Genomic DNA, 21,190 nt, shown 5'->3' on the forward strand with positions numbered 1-21,190 from the left:
CGCATCATCAAGGATCTACGATCTGTCCTGAAGGACTATCCCTCACTCTCAGAGACCTTGGAATACAGGCCAGTCTTAGCTTACAGACAGCCCCCCAACCTGAAGCAAATACTCACCAGCAACTACACATCACACAACAAAAACACCAACCCAGGAACCAAACCCTGCTACAAACCCCAGTGCTAACTCTGTCCACATATCTATTCAAGGGACACCATAATAGGACCCAACCACATCAGCCACATCATCCAGGGCTAGTTCACCTGCACATCAACCAATGTGATATATGCCATCACGTGCCAGCAATGCCCCTCTGCCACGTATATTGGCCAAACTAGACAGTCTCTACACAAAAGAATAAATGGACACAAATCTGACATCAGGAATCATAACATTTAAAAACCAGAAGGAGAATACTTCAATCTCACTGGTCACTCAATAACAGATCTCAGAGTGGCAATTCTTCAACTAAAAAAACTTCAAAAACAGACTCCAATGCGAAGCTGCAGAACTGGAATTAATTAAAACTAGATACCATCAGATTAGGCCTGAATAAAGACTGGGAGTGGTTACATCATTACAAAAACCTAAAATTAATTTTCCCAGTATTAATTTCTCCCTACTGTTACTCACACCTTCATGTCAACTGTCTGTAATGGGCCACTCTCTTACCACTTCAAAAGTTATTTATCTTCCCTTGGTATCCTGCTGTTAGTTGATTTATCTTGTTAGACTGATTTAACACTTGGTAAAGCACCCCACATCCTTTCATGTATTTATACCTGCTCCTGTATCTTTTACTTCATACATCTGATGAAGTGGGTTTTAGCCCAAGAAAGCTTACGCCCAAATAAATTTGTTGGTCTCTAAGGTGCCACAAGGACTCCTCATTTTTTTTGTTGTTGCTGATACAGACTAACATGGCTACCACTGAAACCTGTCACCTGGTACCCAGTTAACCATGTTTTATTTCTGTTACTTTAGACCAGACTGTAAAAAGATAACATTGGTATTTTGAAAGGTCCCCACAACTCTTCTTTCTTGTGATCTCATTCTTTTTGGTTCCATGTTTTGAGTCTATATGCTCATGCCAATATTGCAACTACATTTAAAACTATAATTCACCCATATCTAATGATGGCCTATATGCCTACATGCTTCCTCCATCTGGGCTAAGGCTGGGACGGGAGTCAAGACTTCAAGATACATAGAGATCCTGTGGTCCTCCCAGCTTTGCTGTGCTAACTCAAAATGCAGTGCTCGTGCCTGACAAGAGACCAGGGCACCGAGGAATTTCATCTGAGCTCGACTGGCTGGGGAAGGGTTGGGTCCCAGATATAGCCATCTGCTGTGCTGTGGAACCTTGTGGCTCTTGCTGGTGTAGAGTGATGAAACAGCAAGTGAGGGGAGGCGGGGCTGGTAATTTCATAAGAACCAAAGAGATCTACTCTCAATCAAGGCATTTTTGCATCTCATTAGCGCCTGGGAATGTGGCCCCTTTCAGAGGACGTGAGCAGATATAGGACAATATCAAGGTAAAAATGGCTTCATGTCAGGCAGAGACATATAGACAGAATGAGATGAGCAGGGACAAAGGTCCCACTTCATTCCTACCCTTTACTCCAAAGAGTCTGTTCTGGGTCCTGGCTTGATACCAGGTTTTCTCAGTTGGCATTGGCAAAAGGGATGTGCTAGGGGCATTCCCAAAAGGTGACAGTGGCCACAAGGCCACTGTACTCTGGTTATTTCTAGGGACATAGGATTTGCCAGACTGGATTAGCCCAGAGTGGTCCATCTAGTCCAGGATCTTGTCTCTCACAATGTTCTGTAGCAGATGCTTCAGAGGAAGGGCCAAGAAACCCCCTGGGGACAATTTATGGAATAACCTGCTCCTGGGATTAATTTTTCCCAGTTGCTGTCATTTAGTGGTCGGTTTATGCCTTGAATTAGGAGGATTTGTATCCATAGTTGCCAACTTGTGTGCAGATCTATTTGTAACATTTTAAAAAATTCTTTAATGAGACAATTTACATAATTTCAAATAATTTGCATATAACCATATACTTCATCTTAAAAATATGTGTGTGCTTAGTGCTGGTGCAAGGTGTTGGCTTGACTATTCTGTGGAATGAAAGCCTGTTTATCTACAGGATATCAGCAGGGGAAGCTTCCCACCCACACTGCCTTGCCAGCCTACCTCAACTCTCATCTGGGGTAACTTGCTCTAGGGGTAATGAATATTTCATGGTCCATGCAACTTTTGGCCTTGCTGCTGTGCCTGCTAATCAATGCAAAGTGTAGAGGTAAGAAGAACTGGGCAGAGAAAGGTCATGGAGGATTCTGATATTTCCAAGTATGATTCTGTTCCCATTTGGAATGGAACCGCACAATTTCAAAATTCTCTGTGAAAGGGAAGGGAGTTCCAACTCCAAGGCAGTGTGCCTGGCAGGCTGCCCTGGAACCCTGAGCTCTATAGCAGCCTGATGGCTGAGCTGCCAACGAGCAGGTGAGCTGGCAGGAAATAGGCAGGTTTCTAATGGGACCTGGCTGGCAGGCCGGAACCCTGCCTGGATTCCAGACGACTATGGCTAACATTGAATCAGCTCCACAAAATGTTTTGATTTCAATGAATTGGCAAATTCTGACAAAAAATATTTCATCAGCATTTTCCCAACTAGCTCCAGTTGAGTTTGTAACAGGAGAGCTGGAAGTCAGCTCCCGCAAACTCATCTCCTAGAGGGGCCACCAAACATCAGTTAGTTAGGAACAATTTAATCCCTACTGATCTGGGCTGGGTTCAAGTTGATGATTTAGATTCAAAAGGCTCTGTAGGTCATTAGCAATGCCTAGAGACATCCAGTCCCCCAGTAAGTGTTCATGTTACACTTTCAGGGATAAAGCTTGCTTTCTGGAAAAAGAAGCATCTCAGTTCTGACTTATCGGGACCTGACACATGCAGGGACACACAGAGTATGTCTGCACTGTAATAAAAAACCTGAGGGTCTCAGTGCCCAGGTCAGCTGATTCAGGCTTGGAGGGCTAGTGCTCGGGGCTAAAAATGTCAATGTTGATGTTTGGATTCAGCCTGGAGCCCAAGCTCTGAAACCTTTCCCCCTTGTGGGATCTTAGAGCCTGGGCTGCAGACAGAGTCCAAACACCTACACTGCAGTTTTAGAGCCGTGCAACTTGATCCATGTGTGCCTGAGGCCAGGTCTACACTGCGACTTTAAATCGGTTTAATGGCCGATATACCGATTTAACGCTGTACTCGTTCACACGACGTCGTCATTAATATCGAGTTAAATGGCTCCTTAAATCGATTTCGGAACTCCTCCCAGACGAGAGGAGTAGCGCTAAATTCGAAAGTGATAACTCGGATTAGGGTTCGTGTGGACGGAAATCGACATTATTGGCCTCCTAGAGGTATCCCACAGTGCACCACTGACCGCTCTGGTCCGCAATCCGAACTCGGATGCGGAGTGCCGGTAAACAGGAAAAGCCCCGAGACCTTTAGAATGACATTTCCTGCTTTCACGTGTCCAGCTCTGATCAGCACGGGTGGCGATGCAGTTCAAATGCAAAAGTAGCTCCTGCATTGAACCTTACGGGAGATACTAGATCTGATCGCTGTATGGTGAGACAAATCTGTTTTATCAGAGCTCCGTTAAAGAACAGGAAATGCCAAAGCGTTTGAAAAATAAACTCCAGGATACACAGCGGTGCGTGACAACCGTAACGGGAAGCCAGAGACTCAAACGGATGCTCATGGAGGGAGGGAGGGGGTAATGAGGACTACAGCTACCAGTCTCCACAGCAGTCTCTGAAAACTATTTGCATTCTTGGCTGAGCGCCCAATGTCTGTAGCTTAATACACGGTGTCTTGCGTGGTTCACGGAACAGCTCGTCAGTCTCTTCCCCCACCCCCAGCACGTGAAAGAGAAGTAAAATAAATAATTCCTTGAGTACTGTAAATGTCACCCTCTGTGTACTGAATGCTGCTGGCAGAGAGTACGCGAGGTGTTGACAACGGTCAGGATACCGTTTGTGATCTCAGGGTCCATGATTGCTGTGCTATGGCGTTTGCTCAATGCACTCCGGGAAAAAGGCGCCAAAGGGTTGTCTGCTGCCTTCACAAAGGGAGGGGTGAGGCTGTACCCAGCACCACCCGGGGCAATGTTTTCTGCCCCATCAGGCACTGTGCTCTCAACACGGAAGTGGGAACTATGGGATAGCTGAGGAACAGCTACCCACAGTGCACCGCTCCTGAAATCGATGGTAGCTTTGGACCATGGACGCAAACAATCGATTTCGTGATCCCACTGTGGACACACTAAACCGATTTTATTAGATCTGTTTTGTAATATCGGTTTAAGCTAATTCGAAATAATCGTGCAGTGTAGACATACCCTGAGTCAGGTGACCTGGCCAGCTGTGGCTGTGCCACAGGTCTTGTATCACAGTGTAGATGTACCCACAGGCAAAATCTTCCACACACTGCTCTCATTCTCCTTCAAACACATGCTACTATGAAATGCCCCACCTTGTTCTTAAAGGGACAACTCCTATTAACAATTATACAAACATTAAAAATACAACAAATATTGATGCAATGTCCAAATTTACCTCTCAATATAATCTTTTGCTAAATAAAATAATTTTAATAATTATCCGGGGCTCCCACACTAACTCAAAGAGGGTCATAGGTATAGCTGTAGCCCAAAGTCATCTATAGGCCTTGAAGCCATGACTCTTTACTCCGCAGCACAGCTACCAGCTACTTGAACAACTGCTAATAGAAGCAGGCTATTAACTTCTTTGTGGAGCAGGTCACAGCGGTTCCCTACAACATACACTCTGCCAATGGATTACACAACTATTGTGAGACAGCACTAGGATGCTGACTGTTAGGATTCCTGGGTTCTCTTTCTGCCTCTGTGAGCAGAGTGTGGTGTAATGGTTAGAGATAGCACAGACAAGCACATGATTTGGGCCTGTTGTATTAAAGATTGAGAGTCTATTCCCAGCTCTGTCTGAAGTGACTGAGTGAAGCCACTCGTTTCTCTTATCTGAACAAATGGATGAATGATAGTTGCATAAGGTAAGAGGACACAAGGCCTTGATTAATATGGGTTATTATGACCCACACAGAAATACTAACAGCAGGTAGTGGAAGAGTTAGGATTAAAACTTGCATATGCTTGGTTATAGGCTAACACACATTTTCTTAGGCAACTGGGTACCTTGGGAAAGAAATATTTTCTCTTTCTCTCTCTTTCTCTCATATTATGTGTGTGACATTTTCCTTGAGATAGGGGAATGTACGACATTCCTGCCAAATGCGTGAGTGTACATGACATGTGGCAGATCTGTACTTCCCTCCTGCTTTTCTCCTGGTCTAATGTAATGATAGGGATGTTCTCATTCTTTCCTGAAATCTAGTATCTCTTGACCCCCTGATATCCTGGAGCAGTGAGTTCCACAAGTCAGGTAATGGTTAAAGAATATTTTCTTTTAGCAATTTTCAATGTGTTCTGCTTTCAATTTCTTTGAACAGCCTCTTGTTCTTGTACTAGGAAAAAGAGTAAATAGGAGCCCTTGATTGACCTTCTCTTGCTATCCATTATTTAGCATTCATCTCCTCTCTATACTGAATGAAGTCTTTTCCCTGATTGGTTACAGTTAATGTAGCACCCAGTAAGGTGTAGGGGGAGTTCAGATTATTCCTTGCAATGTGCATCACCTTGTATTTGTCAGTCCAGAAATCTACCTGCCTTATGTTGTCCTAGAGGCAACAGAGGGGATGGGAGGGGGAGATGGAGGTTTCAGTTGACTCAGCTTTTGGGAACACTGCTTACAACATTCTGGCACATGCAAAATTGGTGGTGTGAGCATGTGGAGTGTTCTGATGGGGTAGTGTTTTATCTCCACTTTGCACAGGTGTAAATGACCAGGCAAGGCCCAAGACTGAGATTGCTCAGTAATTCATGAAGCTCTTTTGTGTTTTCCTAGTGGAGCAGGAGCTGCAGATGTCAGGGAACAACCTCCTCTCTCCATTCTCCTTTTCTCTCCTTTGCCAGGACAACAGCTTTGCCCCTTGTCCTGCTAAAGAACCTGCCGCAGGGGTGAAGGTCCCTCAACTCCTCTCTGTTCTCTAAACCCATCCCAGCCAGGGCTGGACTCTGGCCCTGGCCTTCCCCCATCACAGTTCTACTTAGTGCAGAGACCCCTCAGTGGTGTAGCCCTCACCATGCAAGCACTCCTCTTATTCACTTCTGATGCCATAAAGAGTTCCCACCCTGAGTTGCTTTGTTGGATGGAATCCCAGGCTTGGTCAGAGAATGATTCAGTTTCTTGCCAGCCTTTCAAGGGTCACCGTAGACTGTGAAACTAGGGTACAGGAACAAAATGGATCCTCCCAATCTGAACATGGCCTCTAACAAGTGGGGGTCAGAGAAGGAACCTCATGACCCCAGTGCAAAGAAAATTGGAGACCAGTCGGTCAATGGGTGATGAGTAAGGGAGCTGATATTCCTCCTCTTTCCCCTCTTGATTTACTGCTGAGGCGAGCTCTACCTCTGCCACCAGACCTTACCCTCCCAGTTCTCTTGTCCTCCATATCCTGAGGACCTCTGGAACTCAGTGCCTCTAGGCTCAGCTAAGCTGGTACAAAGTTAACAGCCATGACTGAGAAATTTGTTCCAATCCAAGTCCCAGCCCTTGCCCTGGGATTTAAAGCAGAGCACTTCCTCACGGTGAACAAGAGGAACAGCAAGAAAGGAGTGAGCGGAGAGCTCTAGAGAGAGGCCTCTCTGGGGCATAGCTACAGGAGAGCTGGCAATCCTGTAGAGAAGGGCTGAGAGCTCTGGAACAGAGATTCCTTGAAAAATATACAGAAAGGGGATTTGGGGGTACTCAGAATGGCAGGCTTCTACACCCCTATAGAGAGGGGTTTAGAGTTCCAGAGAAGAGACATCACTAATGATAACTGTAAAGCTTTGGGGAGCCCTGTTCCCCTCCCTCTGTTTGGGCGATGCTAACACACCAAGGGAGCAGAGGTACTGGAGCAGACAATGAAAACCTGTGTGGAGGAGCCCAGCTGTTCCAGATTCCCATAATAATGGGGAGAGGGTTGGATGCAAGCATACATACAACCTGGGTTTTTTCCTAGCAAATTCCCATTTGCAGACATTCACCATGAAAGGAGTAAACCTTAAGAAAATAGCCAGTGCAGAGCTCCCTGTCTCATGCACCATCATGGTGCCCACTACTACTGTGGAGGCCAGAGCTGGGGAGCAGCAGGCTGCTCCTCTGTCACTGCTAAACTTGGCTGATGAGCCAGGAAAGGGGAAAGCAACAGCTGGAAACATTAAATTTTCTCTGTGAGACAAAGAAAAATGAAAAGAGGTGTTGGGTGCCTTCCCTTAGACCTCAGGGATGTAGGAAGACATGAACAAGACCAGAGACACTGCTAAGGAACAGGAACACTGCCTTGCACAGCCCTTAGGGAGGATGAATCATGCTGGGCCACTGAGCAGATTGGGTCTGACAGACTGCACCAGAATCATAGCCTCACGCTGTTGAGTCGAGGGACAGAAATAAACTAGGACGTTGAGGGGACCTGGAGAGATGTGACCATGAGCTGAGGTTATCTTGGCACACGTATTTCTGGCTCAGCAGGGCTGGGCAGCACAATCTAGTCACAGAACGCACAGCACTGCCAGTGCCCCTAAAGCCCCTCCATGGTGTTCCAGCTCTCTTCATGTTTCCTTCTGGAGCTGAGGTGGGGCACAGTCTCTGGGACCTCCCAGGGGATGTGGGATCAGTCCTGGGGCTTGACCCAGCCAGTAGAGGAAGGGATATGAGTGTGTTTATGGAAATGCTGTTTCCTCACTACAGCCTAGGAGCAGCATCGATAATAGTAATCCAAACAATTATGGAAAGCCTACAACACGTCCAGCTTTTTTTCGAAACCATTGCCTTTTGTGGTCATGTGCCATTGGGCAGCGTTCTAGCTGTTGTAATTATTTTTTCATTGCAGATACTGTTGTGCATTGTTTATTTGGGTCCTTTTGTGCAATTTCATATCAATGTGGTTTCATTTTGCTTTCATTTCTATTTTTTAAGTGCTGTGCTATCAGTGTGGTTCCGTCATTCTGTGTGATGGTTCATAAATTGTGGTGGTTTGTCATTGTATGTTGCAGCTTTTCAGAGTTGGGTATAATGGTTGTTATCACTGCATTTGTGGTTGTTTACTATTGCGGTGATCTGTCAACTATTATACACAACTATTTTGCCATTGTATGTCAATTTGTTTGAGTTTTATTGTGAATTACTGTATTATGGTTGTTTTAAACATGGTGTATTGTGTTTTTAATTTACTGTGGTTGTGTCTTGTATTTTGGTGTACTAACATGTATTTATGCTTGTGTTTAGCGTTGTGGTTGTTTAACATCACTGTTAAGGTTGTAGCTAGCTTTTCATTTAATGGAGGTGGAAACATTCTATAAAATCTGTTTTTGGAGTTAGAGGAGCAATTTCAAATGCAACGTTGTAGTTTGGGAACTGATGAATTTTCTAAGGAATCTTGAAAGGGAGGAAAGACCCAACATGAGATCATTTTGAGGTCAGTTTTAACCATTTTAAAAAGCACTATATGACTAAAAATTTCCAATTTCTACCTTTTTAAAAAACATCTTTTTACAACATACCAGTGCAGTCTGAGATATGGAGTTAAATACTTTTGAGTTGGCTCTGAGTAGTAGGGAAGAAAGTGTGTTAAAAGTCACAACATATTCCTGTTTATGGGGAGGAAGCTTAGTTGATAGGGATTCAATTCCCTGATCTGCCACATATTTCCTATATGACCTTGGATGAATCATTTTCAGAAAATTTTCCAGAATGATTCAGGGAACAGCTTCATTGCAAATAAATAAATAAATAAATAAATAAATAACTAAGAAAAAGAAAGAAGACTTGTGTGAACGAATAAGGATGAATTATGTTCCAAATAATAGAATTTTATTCAGTAACAAGATCCGTGAAAAGAAAAAGCTGTGAAATTTTAAAGCAAATAAAATGTTTACTGTATTAAGTTTTTAATGTGTTACCCAGCGTGTTGGGGATATTGGGGGTGCTGGTTAGTCAAAAGTTCTGGTTAACTGAGAGGGGGTGAAGGCTTCATCTGGGGGTGCAGGTTCTGGGGTGGGACTGGGGATGAGGCGTTTGGGATGCAGGAGGGGGCTCCAGGCTGGAGCCAAGGGGTTCAGAATGAGGAAAGTGGTGCAGGGTTTGGGCTCTGAGAGAGAGTTTGAGTGCAGGAGGGAGCTCAGGACTGGGGGATGGGGTACGGGAGGGGGTATGAGGTGCAGGCTCTGGGAGGGATTTTGAGTGTGGAAGAGGGCTTGGAGCAGGGGATTGGGGTGCGGGAGGGGTTTCAGGGTACTGGATCCAGGCAGCGCTCACCTCGAGTGGCTCCCTGCAAACAGTGATTTGTCCCTCGGCTCCTAGGCAGAATTGCGGCCAGGTGGATCTGTGTGCTGCCTCTGCCCGCAGGCGCTGCCCCCACAGCTCCCATTGGCCATGGTGCCCGGCCAATAGGAGCTGTGGAGCCAGCACTCAGAGGGTGGGGGCAGTGCATGGACCCCCCGCGGCCATTCCCTCATGCAGGATCAGCAGGGACATGTCACCACTTATGGGGAGCCATGCAAAGCCAGGTAGGAAGCCTGCTAGCCCTGCATCAACTGGACTTTTAATGGCCTGGTCAGCAGTGCTGACTGGAGCCACCAGGGTCCCCTTTCGACCAGGTGTTCTGGTTGAAAACTGGACACCTGCCAACCCTATTGAAGATTTGTATTGGGAGATATCAGAAATGCCCGTTTCTAGAGCTTTCCGGTGGGTAAAGTGCTGGATAATACAGAATAGACCAGAATAGGGGGAGGGATAGCTCAGTGGTTTGAGCATTGGCCTGCTAAACCTAGGGTTGTGAGTTCAGTTCTTGAGGGGGCCACTTAGGGATCAGGGGCCAAAATCAGTACTTGGTCCTGCTAGTGAAGGCAGGGGGCTGGACTCAATGACCTTTCAAGGTCCCTTCCAGCTCTAGGAAATTGGTATTTCTCCAATTAAAAATTATCAAGGGGAAAGAACATTCATGTCCAATTTAGCCACACACACCCCAACTGTGGCCCTTGAAGGTCACTGTATGTGAAGCTGTGGTTGTCCTTAATGTCCCCCTGGGTGGACTGTTAGGGGTAAGGCTAAATACAGCAGGTTTACTTGGCATGATTACTGCCACTATCTCTTCAGTGGAGACACAGACCTTCCTCAGGCACCTCTTAGAAGGGTCAGCATAGCTTTCACTGTGCAGCTCCTGTTTAATCCCTCTCCCCAGGAAGCTACTCAACCTGGTAACCAACCTTCTGTGAAAACCAGTAAATTAACAAACAAAACCTATGGTTAGTGACAGTAAGGATACCTCAGGACCCACCCCAAATCCTTGGAAGTGTGGAAATACCAAGGTAAGGGAAAGTCTCCAGCATTCTTTGTCACTGGCTGGAGGGCTGAATTGGGGAAGGTGGTGGCTGGGGCAGGGAGGAGGGAGGCAAGGAAGGGGATCACAGGATGCAGGAATCAAGGAGGGTTTCTGGCAGCAGGGCAGGTGGGTTGTGGAGAGGGGGTGTTTGGGAAGGCCAGTGGTAGGGGTTATATTAGATGGAGTTGTTTGGTGCATCAGGCAAATAAAGTCAGATTTTGCAATGAAAACTCTAAAATGATTTATTACATTTGGAGCAGATACAGGAAACATCTGAGATAAAATCCAGGAGGTCAAATCAAGCATATGCACAAAATACATCTGTGTATACCTTACATTCAGTACATTCCCTGATGGAGTTGGGGCTGAGCCATCATCGTGGGGTGGGTGCTTGTCCTGCTCTCTCTATCCCATCCACACCTAATAAGATCTCTTCTTGGCAATGAGGCTGGGAGAAGGATGAAAGAACAAAGCATTGCACTTGAGGAAGGAAAGGTGAGTTGGATCCAAGCAAGAAAAGTGGGCTGCAAGATGGCTTATCACTGGCAGAGACTTCATTCACCCTTCTGTCTCAAGCATCGGAATAGTCATTCTTCAGCTGGCTGCAAGAGAAAGAAATTAAACAGCATGAGCTCTGGTATTATAGAGGTGAAATGCCCCCTACTCTATGCAGTGACGCCACTGAGCCTGCCAGTCTCCTGACCTCTGGCCAGACTGGAAGGCATAGAACACAGAATACTTTACATAGCTGGGGGGAAGTGCAATATTTATACAATGTTGATTAGGCATTTGTGTGACTTAATGCTCTTCATTTCCAATGTGGCTGCACTGAGCTCTTTAGGGGAGTTACAGAGTGACTGTACTGCTTCATGTTTTGCACAGCTTGTTCTGTTTTCTGATGTAGTTGTACTGTTTTGTCTTTTTCTAATAAGGGCTTCTTTAGAATCATAAATAACTGTGCTACCTGCACTCACATAAAAACAGATGAAAGCAGAGCTACGTTGCTGTCACCCAGCACATAAATCACCACTATGTTTCTTTCACTCAACCCTCACTCCCACCTAAAATTACATTTACTAGGAACTTAGTAATATCTAATGACAAGTGATAAGAAGGCAAATAAAACTCTTCAAGTTCACTAGTGTACTCTGCATATAAATCCAGCATAAGACAGGATCTCTTATGTTGTTGGCAACAGTTTTCCTATTATGGGGTTCAAGAGATCTAGTTTCTGGCCACCTAAAGACTGAAGCAAGCAGTTCAATCTTGGCAATCCAGGCAGGTCTAGAAAGCTCACTGCTGCTTTTGGAAATGTGAAAGGTGCAACCATAACAGCAATCATCTTCCTCACAGAGCAATCATTGTGCATAAGGAGGCATTTCCCCGGGCTTTCAGAAACATGGCCTTCCTCGACCGGATGTTCTCCGGCCACCGTTGGTCATCCCAGGACTGGAGAACAATGGTGCAGCCCCCACCACTCTGTACTTATGGGTTTGGCCCAAAATAGCTTGTGAACGCTGAGTGCTTGTCCAGAGACTCTACACCACTCACTAGTACATGCCATCGCCTGGGCAATTCAGATAGATTAGGTCTGTTGCCCCTCTACGGGGATCAACACACAACAGTCTCTTCCAGCTAAGATTGCCACTACATGGCCCTCTGCTAGTAATGACTGCACAGCTGCCACTGTCTCTCCACAGCTGCTTCTGCTGCCTCAGAGCATAGAATCACCAAATCCTAGGAAATGCCAGCTGTTCACTCAGTGAGAAACCCTTGTTCTCATGAAAGCAGTCAGCAAGTGAAGCAGCATGTGTTGGTTTACTTGGACATTGTAATAGAGATTCTGGGAATTTGTCTTCTCCTCCCACAATCCCTCTAAGCACTTTGAGGCCTTCCAGAAGGCTCTTGGCAATCACTCATAACATACTGCAGTTTGGAACAACACTAGGAATTCTGGGATGAATACCCAGAAGAAATTGCCGCTAACACAAGCCAATGCAGTGCTAGTGTACATTTGGCGTGTAACCGTAAAGCCACTTAACATGAGTGTGAATACTGTGGGGACGCACTGATCTGTGTTTATCACAACTGAGGTAACTAATTGCAATTGAGGGAACTACAGTCTAGACACAGCCTCAAGTGAAAGGCCCCATGTCCTATTCCCCCATCCCTGAGCTAGCAGCCAGCCTCATTCTCTTGAGGCCAGAATCTCTCCCTAGTCAGAGGGGCCTGGATTTGCACTTACCGTTGACACTGACATATTCTCCTTTCCATCAAGTCTCGCCTGGCTCGTGCCATCTTTTCAGCCCGTCGCTGCCAGGAGAGAAAGGAATGTGAGATGAACCCACATTTCGGTGTTTAAAGTTTTACCCTCCAAAGTGGCTGGTGGTTTCAATCCTTCTGCCTGCCATGACAGTACAGATTTTATCTGCCTCACTCCTCAGAGATTTAACTGGGGGTACGTCTACGCTACAGGATTATTCCGATTTTACATAAACCGGTTTTATAAAACAGATTTATAAAGTCGCGTGCACGCGGCCACACTAAGCACATTAATTCGGCAGTGTGCGTCCATGGTCCGAGGCTAGCGTCGATTTCCGAGTGTTGCACTGTGGGTAGCTAATTCGCATAGCTATCCATAGTTCCCCTTGCAGTCTCCCCTGCCCCTTAGAAATTCTGGTCTGAAGAGCCCAGTGGCTGATGGGCAAAATCATTGTCACGGGTGTTCTTGGGTAAATGTGTCAGTCATTCCTTCCTCTGGAAAGCAACGGCAGACAATCATTTCACCCGCGCCCTTTTTCCGCTGGATTGCCCTGGCCAGACGCCATCACATGGCAACCAGGAGGCCGTTCAGCCTTTTTTTTTTACAGTCACATATGTGTACTTGATGCTGGTGGAAGAGGCGTACTCCAGCGGCTATGCCAGCAGCATTCATTTGCTTATTGCATGGATAGGCAGAGATGGTCTATTCAGTGTGTTCGTAACTGTCTGCTCTGGTGTAAATTGGCCATGAGAATGATGATTATCTGATTTACCTCTGTAGACTTACTAGTCTGCTGTGCCTATCGAGGCTGCCCTGGCTGCAGGTTGGCCAGGAGTGCAAAAGCAAAACTGGAAATACTCCCTTAGTCAATCCTCCTTAATGGTTTCTTAAAAATAGAGTCAGTCTGCCTAGAATATGGGGCAAGTGTACTAGAGAACCAGTGTACAGACAGCATAGGTGCTCTGTGTCAGATCCCGCAGAAGATGATGAGTACATGCTATTCACGGGGGGGGGTGCGCCCTGTAACAACCCCACCTGTTTTGCTTCCCCCTCCCCCAACCTTCCTGGGCTACGATGGCAGTGTCCCCCCCGATTTGTGTCATGAAGTAATAAAGAATGCAGGAATAGACACACTCGAATTTTTAGTGACATAAAATGAGGGGAGGCAGCCTCCCGTGCTATGACAGTCCAAGCAGGACCCATTCACGGTTGTGGGGATAGGAGAGCCCAGCATGCTGCCTGCTATGAAGTCCAGCGCAGGGCACAGAAGCTTTTCTTTACACAGGAAAGGGCAGGGGACTGATGGAAGAGCACAGGTTATCGTATGATGAAGGATGGTTATCGCAGCTGTTTGTACCATCTACTGGAATTGACAGGAGTTTAATTCCTATTTTTAACCCATGCCGCAACTGGCCACGCCCTCACCTGAAGCCCAGCCAGGAGTACTCATGGTTGACTAACAAGGAGCACGCTCTACGCATGTCCTACTACACAGCATCTGCCTCCCGAGCGAGGGGAGAGGGGGCAAAATACTGTGCTTCACTGCTGCAGCAATTGATAGCGTCCTAACTCAGCAGCATCAGTAGAACGATAGTGTGGTGCGATGAAGAAGTCAAGAAATGATTTTTTTCCTTTTTCTTTGTCAACGTGTGTGGGCCGGGGGGGTAAAATTGAGGAGCTAGTCCTGAACTACGCCGGACACATGTGTTTGAACCGCAGGCAGTTGGGAAGCGTCAGGCCAAGACTGGTCTTATTTCGGGACTCACGCGGGTATGTGGGATAAGAGCGGGAGGTGTCCCAGTATCCCTCCTCCTGAGCGTTCATGCATGTCCAGTTTATTTGTTAACAGAGATCACGAGTTTAGGTTACGTTGGTTGTAGTGTTTCTCTGGCTTCCGATCGTAGGCTTGTCACCAGCACTGTGAAGCCTGGAGATTTTTATTTCCACCACGCTTTGGGCATTTCATCTCTGTTAATGGAGCTTTGAATAGAAGACGATTTGTTTTCCCCATAGCAGCGATCAGATCCAGTATTTCTCCCGTACAGTCCATGCTGAAGGCTCTTTTTTATGTGGGCCTGCTATTACCAACCAGTGCTGTAGAGCTTCAATGTCGGCAAAGAAAATGAAATCTAAATTTCGCGGGGCTTTTCCCTGTTTTACCTGCCACGCATCCATAGTTCAGATGCTGTCGCAGGCGGTCACAGTGGTGCACTGTGGGATACCACCCGGAGGCCAATACCGTTGATTTGCGGCCACACTAAGCCTAATCCGATATGGTAATACTGATTTCAGCGCTACTCCTCTCGTCGAGGAGGAGTATAGAAACCGATTTAAAGAGCCCTTTATCTCGATATAAAGAGCCTTGTAGTGTGGATGGGTACAGCGTTAAATCAGTTTAACGCTGCTAAAATCAGTTTAAACGTGTAGTGTAGACCAGGCCTGGGATATAGCAATTTTAAGAGTCCTTTCCTCAGGGGTGGTGGTTCCTAGTTCCCTCCCACTTGCTTCTCTGAAGGGGGGAATCCTCCAAGACTCATCCTGAGTGCAATGGAGGGATTTTCCTCCTTTGCTGTCTGCTGGGACTTGGGAACTCACCCTCCTCCGCTGCCTGGCAGTACAGATGAAAATAAATAGGCTTGCAAGGAGAAGCAGCACTATGCTGGCTCCAACCACTGCCCCGATCAGCACATAGATATTCCATTCAGCAGCCTTCACTGTGGAGAGAGAAGTGAGAGAATTGGAGAGACAGACATAGAGAGAGACAGCATGAGGCTGTGAATGGAGGAAGTGGTGGTGGTCTTCCTACCCACAGTGTAGTCAATACTGGTCATCATGTTATTCTCCACCTTAAGGCTGCATCTCCACAGCCCCACAGTCTTGGTCTTCACCATCACCTCACTGTGACCCAACATATTTAATTTCTTCTCCGTCCCGTTCACATGCTCCCAGAACAGCTGGGCATTAGGTGGGATAGGAGCTGAGAGCTTGCAGAGCAGGGTCATGTTAGCCCATTTGGAGAGTGGCCCAACAGGGTCAGCAGAGACTGCAAAGAGAACAAGAGGGGGACATGCAAATGAGGGGATGGGAACAACCTTTCCATAGGGTCTGTGACAGAGTCTCAGGGGTCTCCAGATTGTAGGCACCTTTTTGGGGGGCACCTCCCATACTCCAGCCTGACTTCCTCTGCAGTGTCCATAGGGGCCACAACTTCCTCTCACCTGTCATCACCACCAGGTAGATGGCCTTCTCCACACGGCCACGGCTGACTGTGAGCTGGCACTGATACCATCCAGCATCCTCGAACTGGACTTTGGGCAGTTTCACTTCCAGGGGATTGCTGGGTTTCCATGTAGCCTGCATGTTGGCCATTTGCTTAGACAAGAGCGGCTCTTTAGCAGTGACATTGAAGTTAAACTTTTCCTGGTACTTGCTATCTATCATTGGTTTCCATTCCAAGCCTCCCCTGATGTACTCCAGTTCTCTTATCTGCCCCAGGTGAGTGCTCAGAAAGTAGGAGAAGGACACAGTGGAATTAACAGCTTTGTAGAGCGTCTCCTTGTTCAAATTATGAAAACCTGAATTCAGAGCAGAAAGAGGAGAACATACAGAAGTGTGGGGAGCAATAGTCTCATCATCAGTTTTGCAACTTCACCATGGAGCAAGGCAGAGATAGTCCATCCCTCTGTCTAGCTCTAGGGAGATCCCATCTGGGTTATTATGCTCAGTTCTGGAGGAGCTCAGAGAAGAGCCACAACAGTTCAGGAGGCCAGAAGAGTTGGGTTCTTGGGAGAGATTCAAAGGGCTAAATCCATCCAGCTAAGCAAAGCTACAACTGGGACAAGGAAATGAGAATCATCTGCATGAGTCTGAGATGCACAAATCCCTGGGGGAGGGGGACTGTTTAGGAGAACAAGGGGGAACAGGGTGAGACTGAGACAAAGAACAGGAGCTCAGGAGCCAACTTCCAGTGCTGAGGGGTCTGTGAGTCTGGAGATCCTATGAGGAAGGCCCTGGTGCTGCATTGCTCAGGACACTGGGAACTAGGGATCCAGGTAATGGACCGTGACCTTTCCCTGGGCTTGTGTGTGAGGAGGAGATGGGATATGTTTAGATTTATCCACCGTCTTTTGCATTTTCTAGGCATCTGCAAAGTTCTGAGACTCAGATCCATGCTTCTCTTACCTATCACCAGCACCTTATAGGGTATGTCCAGCTTAGCAGACAGGGATGTGATGTGGCACCTCCAGGTCCCACTATCCTCAACCTGGAGGTTGTGTATCTGCAGAGTGCGTCCACCATTCTTCAGTTCTCTTGACTGAGTGGCTGTCACTTTATCCTTGCGGTTGTTGGACCAGGTGACACTGACACTTGAGGAACCTTGTATGCTCAGTGTGAGATTTTCACCCTGCAGGAGGTAGTCACTAGGAGAGCCTGTAACTGTGAAGAGAGAGAGAGCCCATCCAGTGAGTCGTATCCTCCACCAGCTTCCTTCAGGGGATGGGCTGGGACTGAAGGTGAGCATGGGAATCTCAGCAGAAGAGCAATCTGAGGAGGTAGGGCTAGCTGGAGGAAAGGGATCTGCGACAGCTCAGGCCAGAGGAGATGGACAAAAGACAGGGATCTCAGCAAAGTGTTGTCTCAAAGTTCCTTGCACTCTCATCTCACTGTCCCAGATCACTCACCTTCAAACACCTGCAACTGGACCTTGAAAGTTCTGGAACCGACTACACAGACGTACTTGCCAGCATCAGAGTGCTCCAGCTGTGACAGTATCAAGGAGAAGTTCCCCTTGGCCATCTCCTGTTTATTTAATTCAGATCGACTGGTCAATGGACTTCTGCCTTTGGGGAGAATAAAAAGACTGTGGGTGAAAGCTGTTCCCCAGGAGAGAGGGGATTCTCTAGCCCTGTATGAGGGACAAGGGTGTGGTGAATTTGGAATTCTACCTCTCAAGAGGCGCGTCTGATGCTGGATCACAACTAGTTCATTGTATTTCCAGGTCACCCCATCACTCTGGGATTTGTCAATACAGGGCAGAATCACCTGTTCCCCAACAGCACCAAACACTGTTGTCTCTACCTCAGCCATAATGGGGACCAGACCTGAAAGAAACCCCCCAAAATAATGGGGGGAAGGAACAGTCATTACAGTGACAAAAATAATACCCCGTCTCCATGAAAATGGACCCCAAACCTCCTAATTCCCCACACTCCTTCCTGGGAGTCTACCCCATTTTTACTTGCTCTTTTTCTTCTTGCAGCCTTCCCAAAATCTCTAGTCTCCTCATTCCAACCACCTCAACTCTCTTCCAGAAAATAAATCTATCTATCTATCTATCTCTAACGAACGGTGACAGATGTGGCATTTTCCTGCAATATCCATGAAAAACCTTACTGAATTAAGTGTACATATATCTGGATTAAGTTTAAATACATTGAATTAAATGCAAAGGTTATGTATGATTGTGGGCTGGATGTATGTAACCTGTCTAGGGGTGAGCTGTGATATGAACCCTGAGACCTGTTATGAACTTCAAAGGACTGTATTGACCAATGTGCCAGACAAGAATGGACTTCTGGGGACAAACAGTGTCCAGTGGTTTGTCTGGGAACTCTCTGGGGGAGGTGAATGTGAAAACCCAGCCTTATGAAGCTGTGCCCTGAAGAGGGGACCATTGTTTGCTGATCATCTGCCCCTGGAATCTCAAGATGAAAGGCCCAAGGTGTATAAAGAAGAGACTGACCTATTCATGGTTGTTCTAGGTCTGACTCTGGGACAGTTATGAACTTGTAACCACAGGGAAAACCCTGTGTGGGGTTTGAAGGACAGACTCCTACCAGAGCCCTTGTTAGAGGTGGGATGATCACCACTAAATACTTATTTTGTTTTTGTATGTTTTCTCTGTATTGCTTTTGCCTTAGGAATAAATGTATTGGCTTAGAAAGACCTGTGTGGTAACTTCTAACTGCTAGCAATTACCCTGTTCGTATCCTCTGGAGAGAAAGCACAGTGCAGACTTTATCCTTGTAGGCAGTCCTTACTGGGGAATTCATGGTGTAGGTAGGGAACTGTGCAGCCTGGGAATACCCCAGTCAGGAGGAAGAGAGACATGGGTCTTCGTCCAGGAGAGGTAATGGCTGGGGAGATGGAAGTCTAAGTGGGTGTCACCTAAATCCTAGTATGTTTGCGTTTGTCTCTATCTCTGTTTCTGACACTTTCTGTCCCACTCTAGGGTTACAGCCATCTCTGTCTTTGTCTTTCTCTCTTACTTTTCTTCCCACTCCTGCTGACCTTACTCTCCATTCTCCCGCTTGGATTTCCTCCCTTCATTTCTCTCTCCCGTGGCTCTCTCTTCTTTCAGCCCCATTTTTTCCATTCCTGCACACTCTCCCTACGTTTCCTTCTCTCTCTTTCCCTAGCTGACAGAGATTCTGTTCTGTTTTACACATATATACAAACTTCTCCCTGGGCCCGTGTCTCCAGAAGGCTGCAGCATGGCCTTCAAAAATCACGAGTCAAACCACAAAAAGTCATGAGAATAAAAATCATGAGATTTTTTAAAAAAAAATCAGTGACCAGTTCTTTTTCTTTGTTTTCTGTTTTGGTGTTTTCAGGCCACACGCGGGTCAGGTTTTCAAGCTTTTCTTTAAATTGGAGAGGCAAAACCTCCTTTTTTTCTAATTGAAAGCTGAGTCTTGTGCAATCGTTCTCCATTCCTGGAGCTGGGGTTTTAAGAAAAACACTACGTATGGCAAGGGCTCTAATCAAATCACAACAACTGGCAAAATTGAGTCTGTCACAGCAAATCCCTTCATAGGAAACATCACAGGGATTGGGGTGGGGTGCTGCAGGTGACAGCATTTTCGCTCCTGCACTTTGTGGTGAGTAGTTGGGATTGGTGCTGTATTCGATGTGATAGTGCCCAAAAGTCAGGTCCTTTACAAACAGTTCCACAGATTTGCAGGTTATTGGGAGCCCTGACCCACAGGAGCAGGACTGGTCTTGGCACCCCTGCCTCAATATCATGACATCTTATCACTTCAGTCAGTGCAAAGTCTCCCTGCTGCAGCATTGCCAACACCATGAATTCAAAACTCCGAACTCAGACTCCCTTCCCCCGCAAATAATGAGATTGGCTTAAAAATTATGTTTTTTTAAAAAATAATAAACTATACTGGTTTGCACCTGCATTCTCATTTTTATAGGGAAGTTGCCCAGCCCCAATTTGTATGTTGTCATTTCAGGTTCAATATTCAAACTGAAACATACACATAAAAGTGCAGGAGGTCCCATTTCGCTGCTTGGAGGCAAAGCCCCCTTGCCTCTCCTACTCTTGATGGCAGAGAGCTGATCACTGACTGTATAGGTTTGCTCTCATCTAAAATTTTGCAGGATGGTCCTACATTTAGGAATCTGTCCTACTTCCTTGAGCCAGCCCGCAGCCTGTACCCTGAGCAGACAGACCCTTCGTACAAAAATACTCTACAGTCTAGGGGACACCAAGTTCTCATACCTCTACATTATGGGAGAGGCAATTATTATCCTACCCACTTTATAGATAAGGTAATTTCTAGCAGAATTGAGAACAGAACCCAGGCCTCTAACATAGGAGACCCAAATACCAACCATCCTGCAAACTGCCTTTCTTTAAATAATAGTAATAAAAAAACCTCTCATACACCGATGTGTCTGGCCAGCCTGTCTGTAAACACTAAACCATACTCCCCTCCCAGAGCTAGCTGTGGAATAGCTGGGTAGTTCACTGGCAAAGTGGGTGTCATACCACCCTCTAGTAGTTGGCTCACATACAGAATCACAGAAGATTAGGGTTGGAAGGGACCTCAGGAGGTCATCTAGTCCAACCCCCTGCTCAAAGCAGGACCATCCCCAACTAAATCATCCCAGCCAGGGCTTTGTCAAGCTGGGCCTTAAAAACCTCTAAGCATGGAGATTCCACCACCTCCTTAGGTAACCCATTCCAGTGCTTCACCACCCTCCTAATGAAATAGTTTTTCCTAATATCCAACCTAAACTTCCCTCACTGCAACTTGCTCCTTGTTCTGTCGTTTGCCACCACTGAGAACAGCCGAGCTCCATCCTCTTTGGAACTCCACTTCAGGTAATTGAAAGCTACTATTAAATCCCCCCTCACTCTTCTCTCCTGAAGACTAAATAAGCCCAGTTCCCTCAGCCTCTCCTCAAAAGCCATGTGCCCCAGCTCCCTGATCATTTTCATTGCACTCTGCTGAACTCTCTCCAATTTGTCCACATCCTTTCTGTAGTGGGGGCCCAAAACTGGATGCAATATCCAGATGTGGCCTCACCAGTGCCGAATAGAGGGGAATAATCACTTCCATCGATCTGCTGACAATGCTCCTACTAATGCAGCCCAATATGCT

At 46.5% G+C, this 21,190-nt stretch overlaps 1 protein-coding gene across 1 annotated transcript in view; it reads right to left on the reverse strand.

Annotated features, from left to right (window-relative positions):
* Nucleotides 1–10,744: 10,744 nt before the first annotated feature.
* CD4 (CD4 molecule) overlaps nt 10,745–21,190 on the reverse strand; it is a 30,023-nt gene continuing 19,577 nt past the window's right edge. Inside the window, exons 3-10 of the mRNA XM_032802047.2 lie at nt 17,738–17,893; nt 17,474–17,632; nt 16,974–17,228; nt 16,010–16,366; nt 15,598–15,834; nt 15,387–15,505; nt 12,774–12,841; nt 10,745–11,130 (exon numbers count right to left, since the gene is read on the reverse strand). Coding sequence (XP_032657938.1) covers nt 11,100–11,130; nt 12,774–12,841; nt 15,387–15,505; nt 15,598–15,834; nt 16,010–16,366; nt 16,974–17,228; nt 17,474–17,632; nt 17,738–17,893 — 1,382 coding nt within the window. The 3' untranslated portion in view covers nt 10,745–11,099. The remainder of the gene's footprint in view (nt 11,131–12,773; nt 12,842–15,386; nt 15,506–15,597; nt 15,835–16,009; nt 16,367–16,973; nt 17,229–17,473; nt 17,633–17,737; nt 17,894–21,190) is intronic.

Source organism: Chelonoidis abingdonii, chromosome 1 (assembly GCF_003597395.2).
Source record: "Chelonoidis abingdonii isolate Lonesome George chromosome 1, CheloAbing_2.0, whole genome shotgun sequence".
Taxonomy (NCBI): domain Eukaryota; kingdom Metazoa; phylum Chordata; order Testudines; family Testudinidae; genus Chelonoidis; species Chelonoidis abingdonii.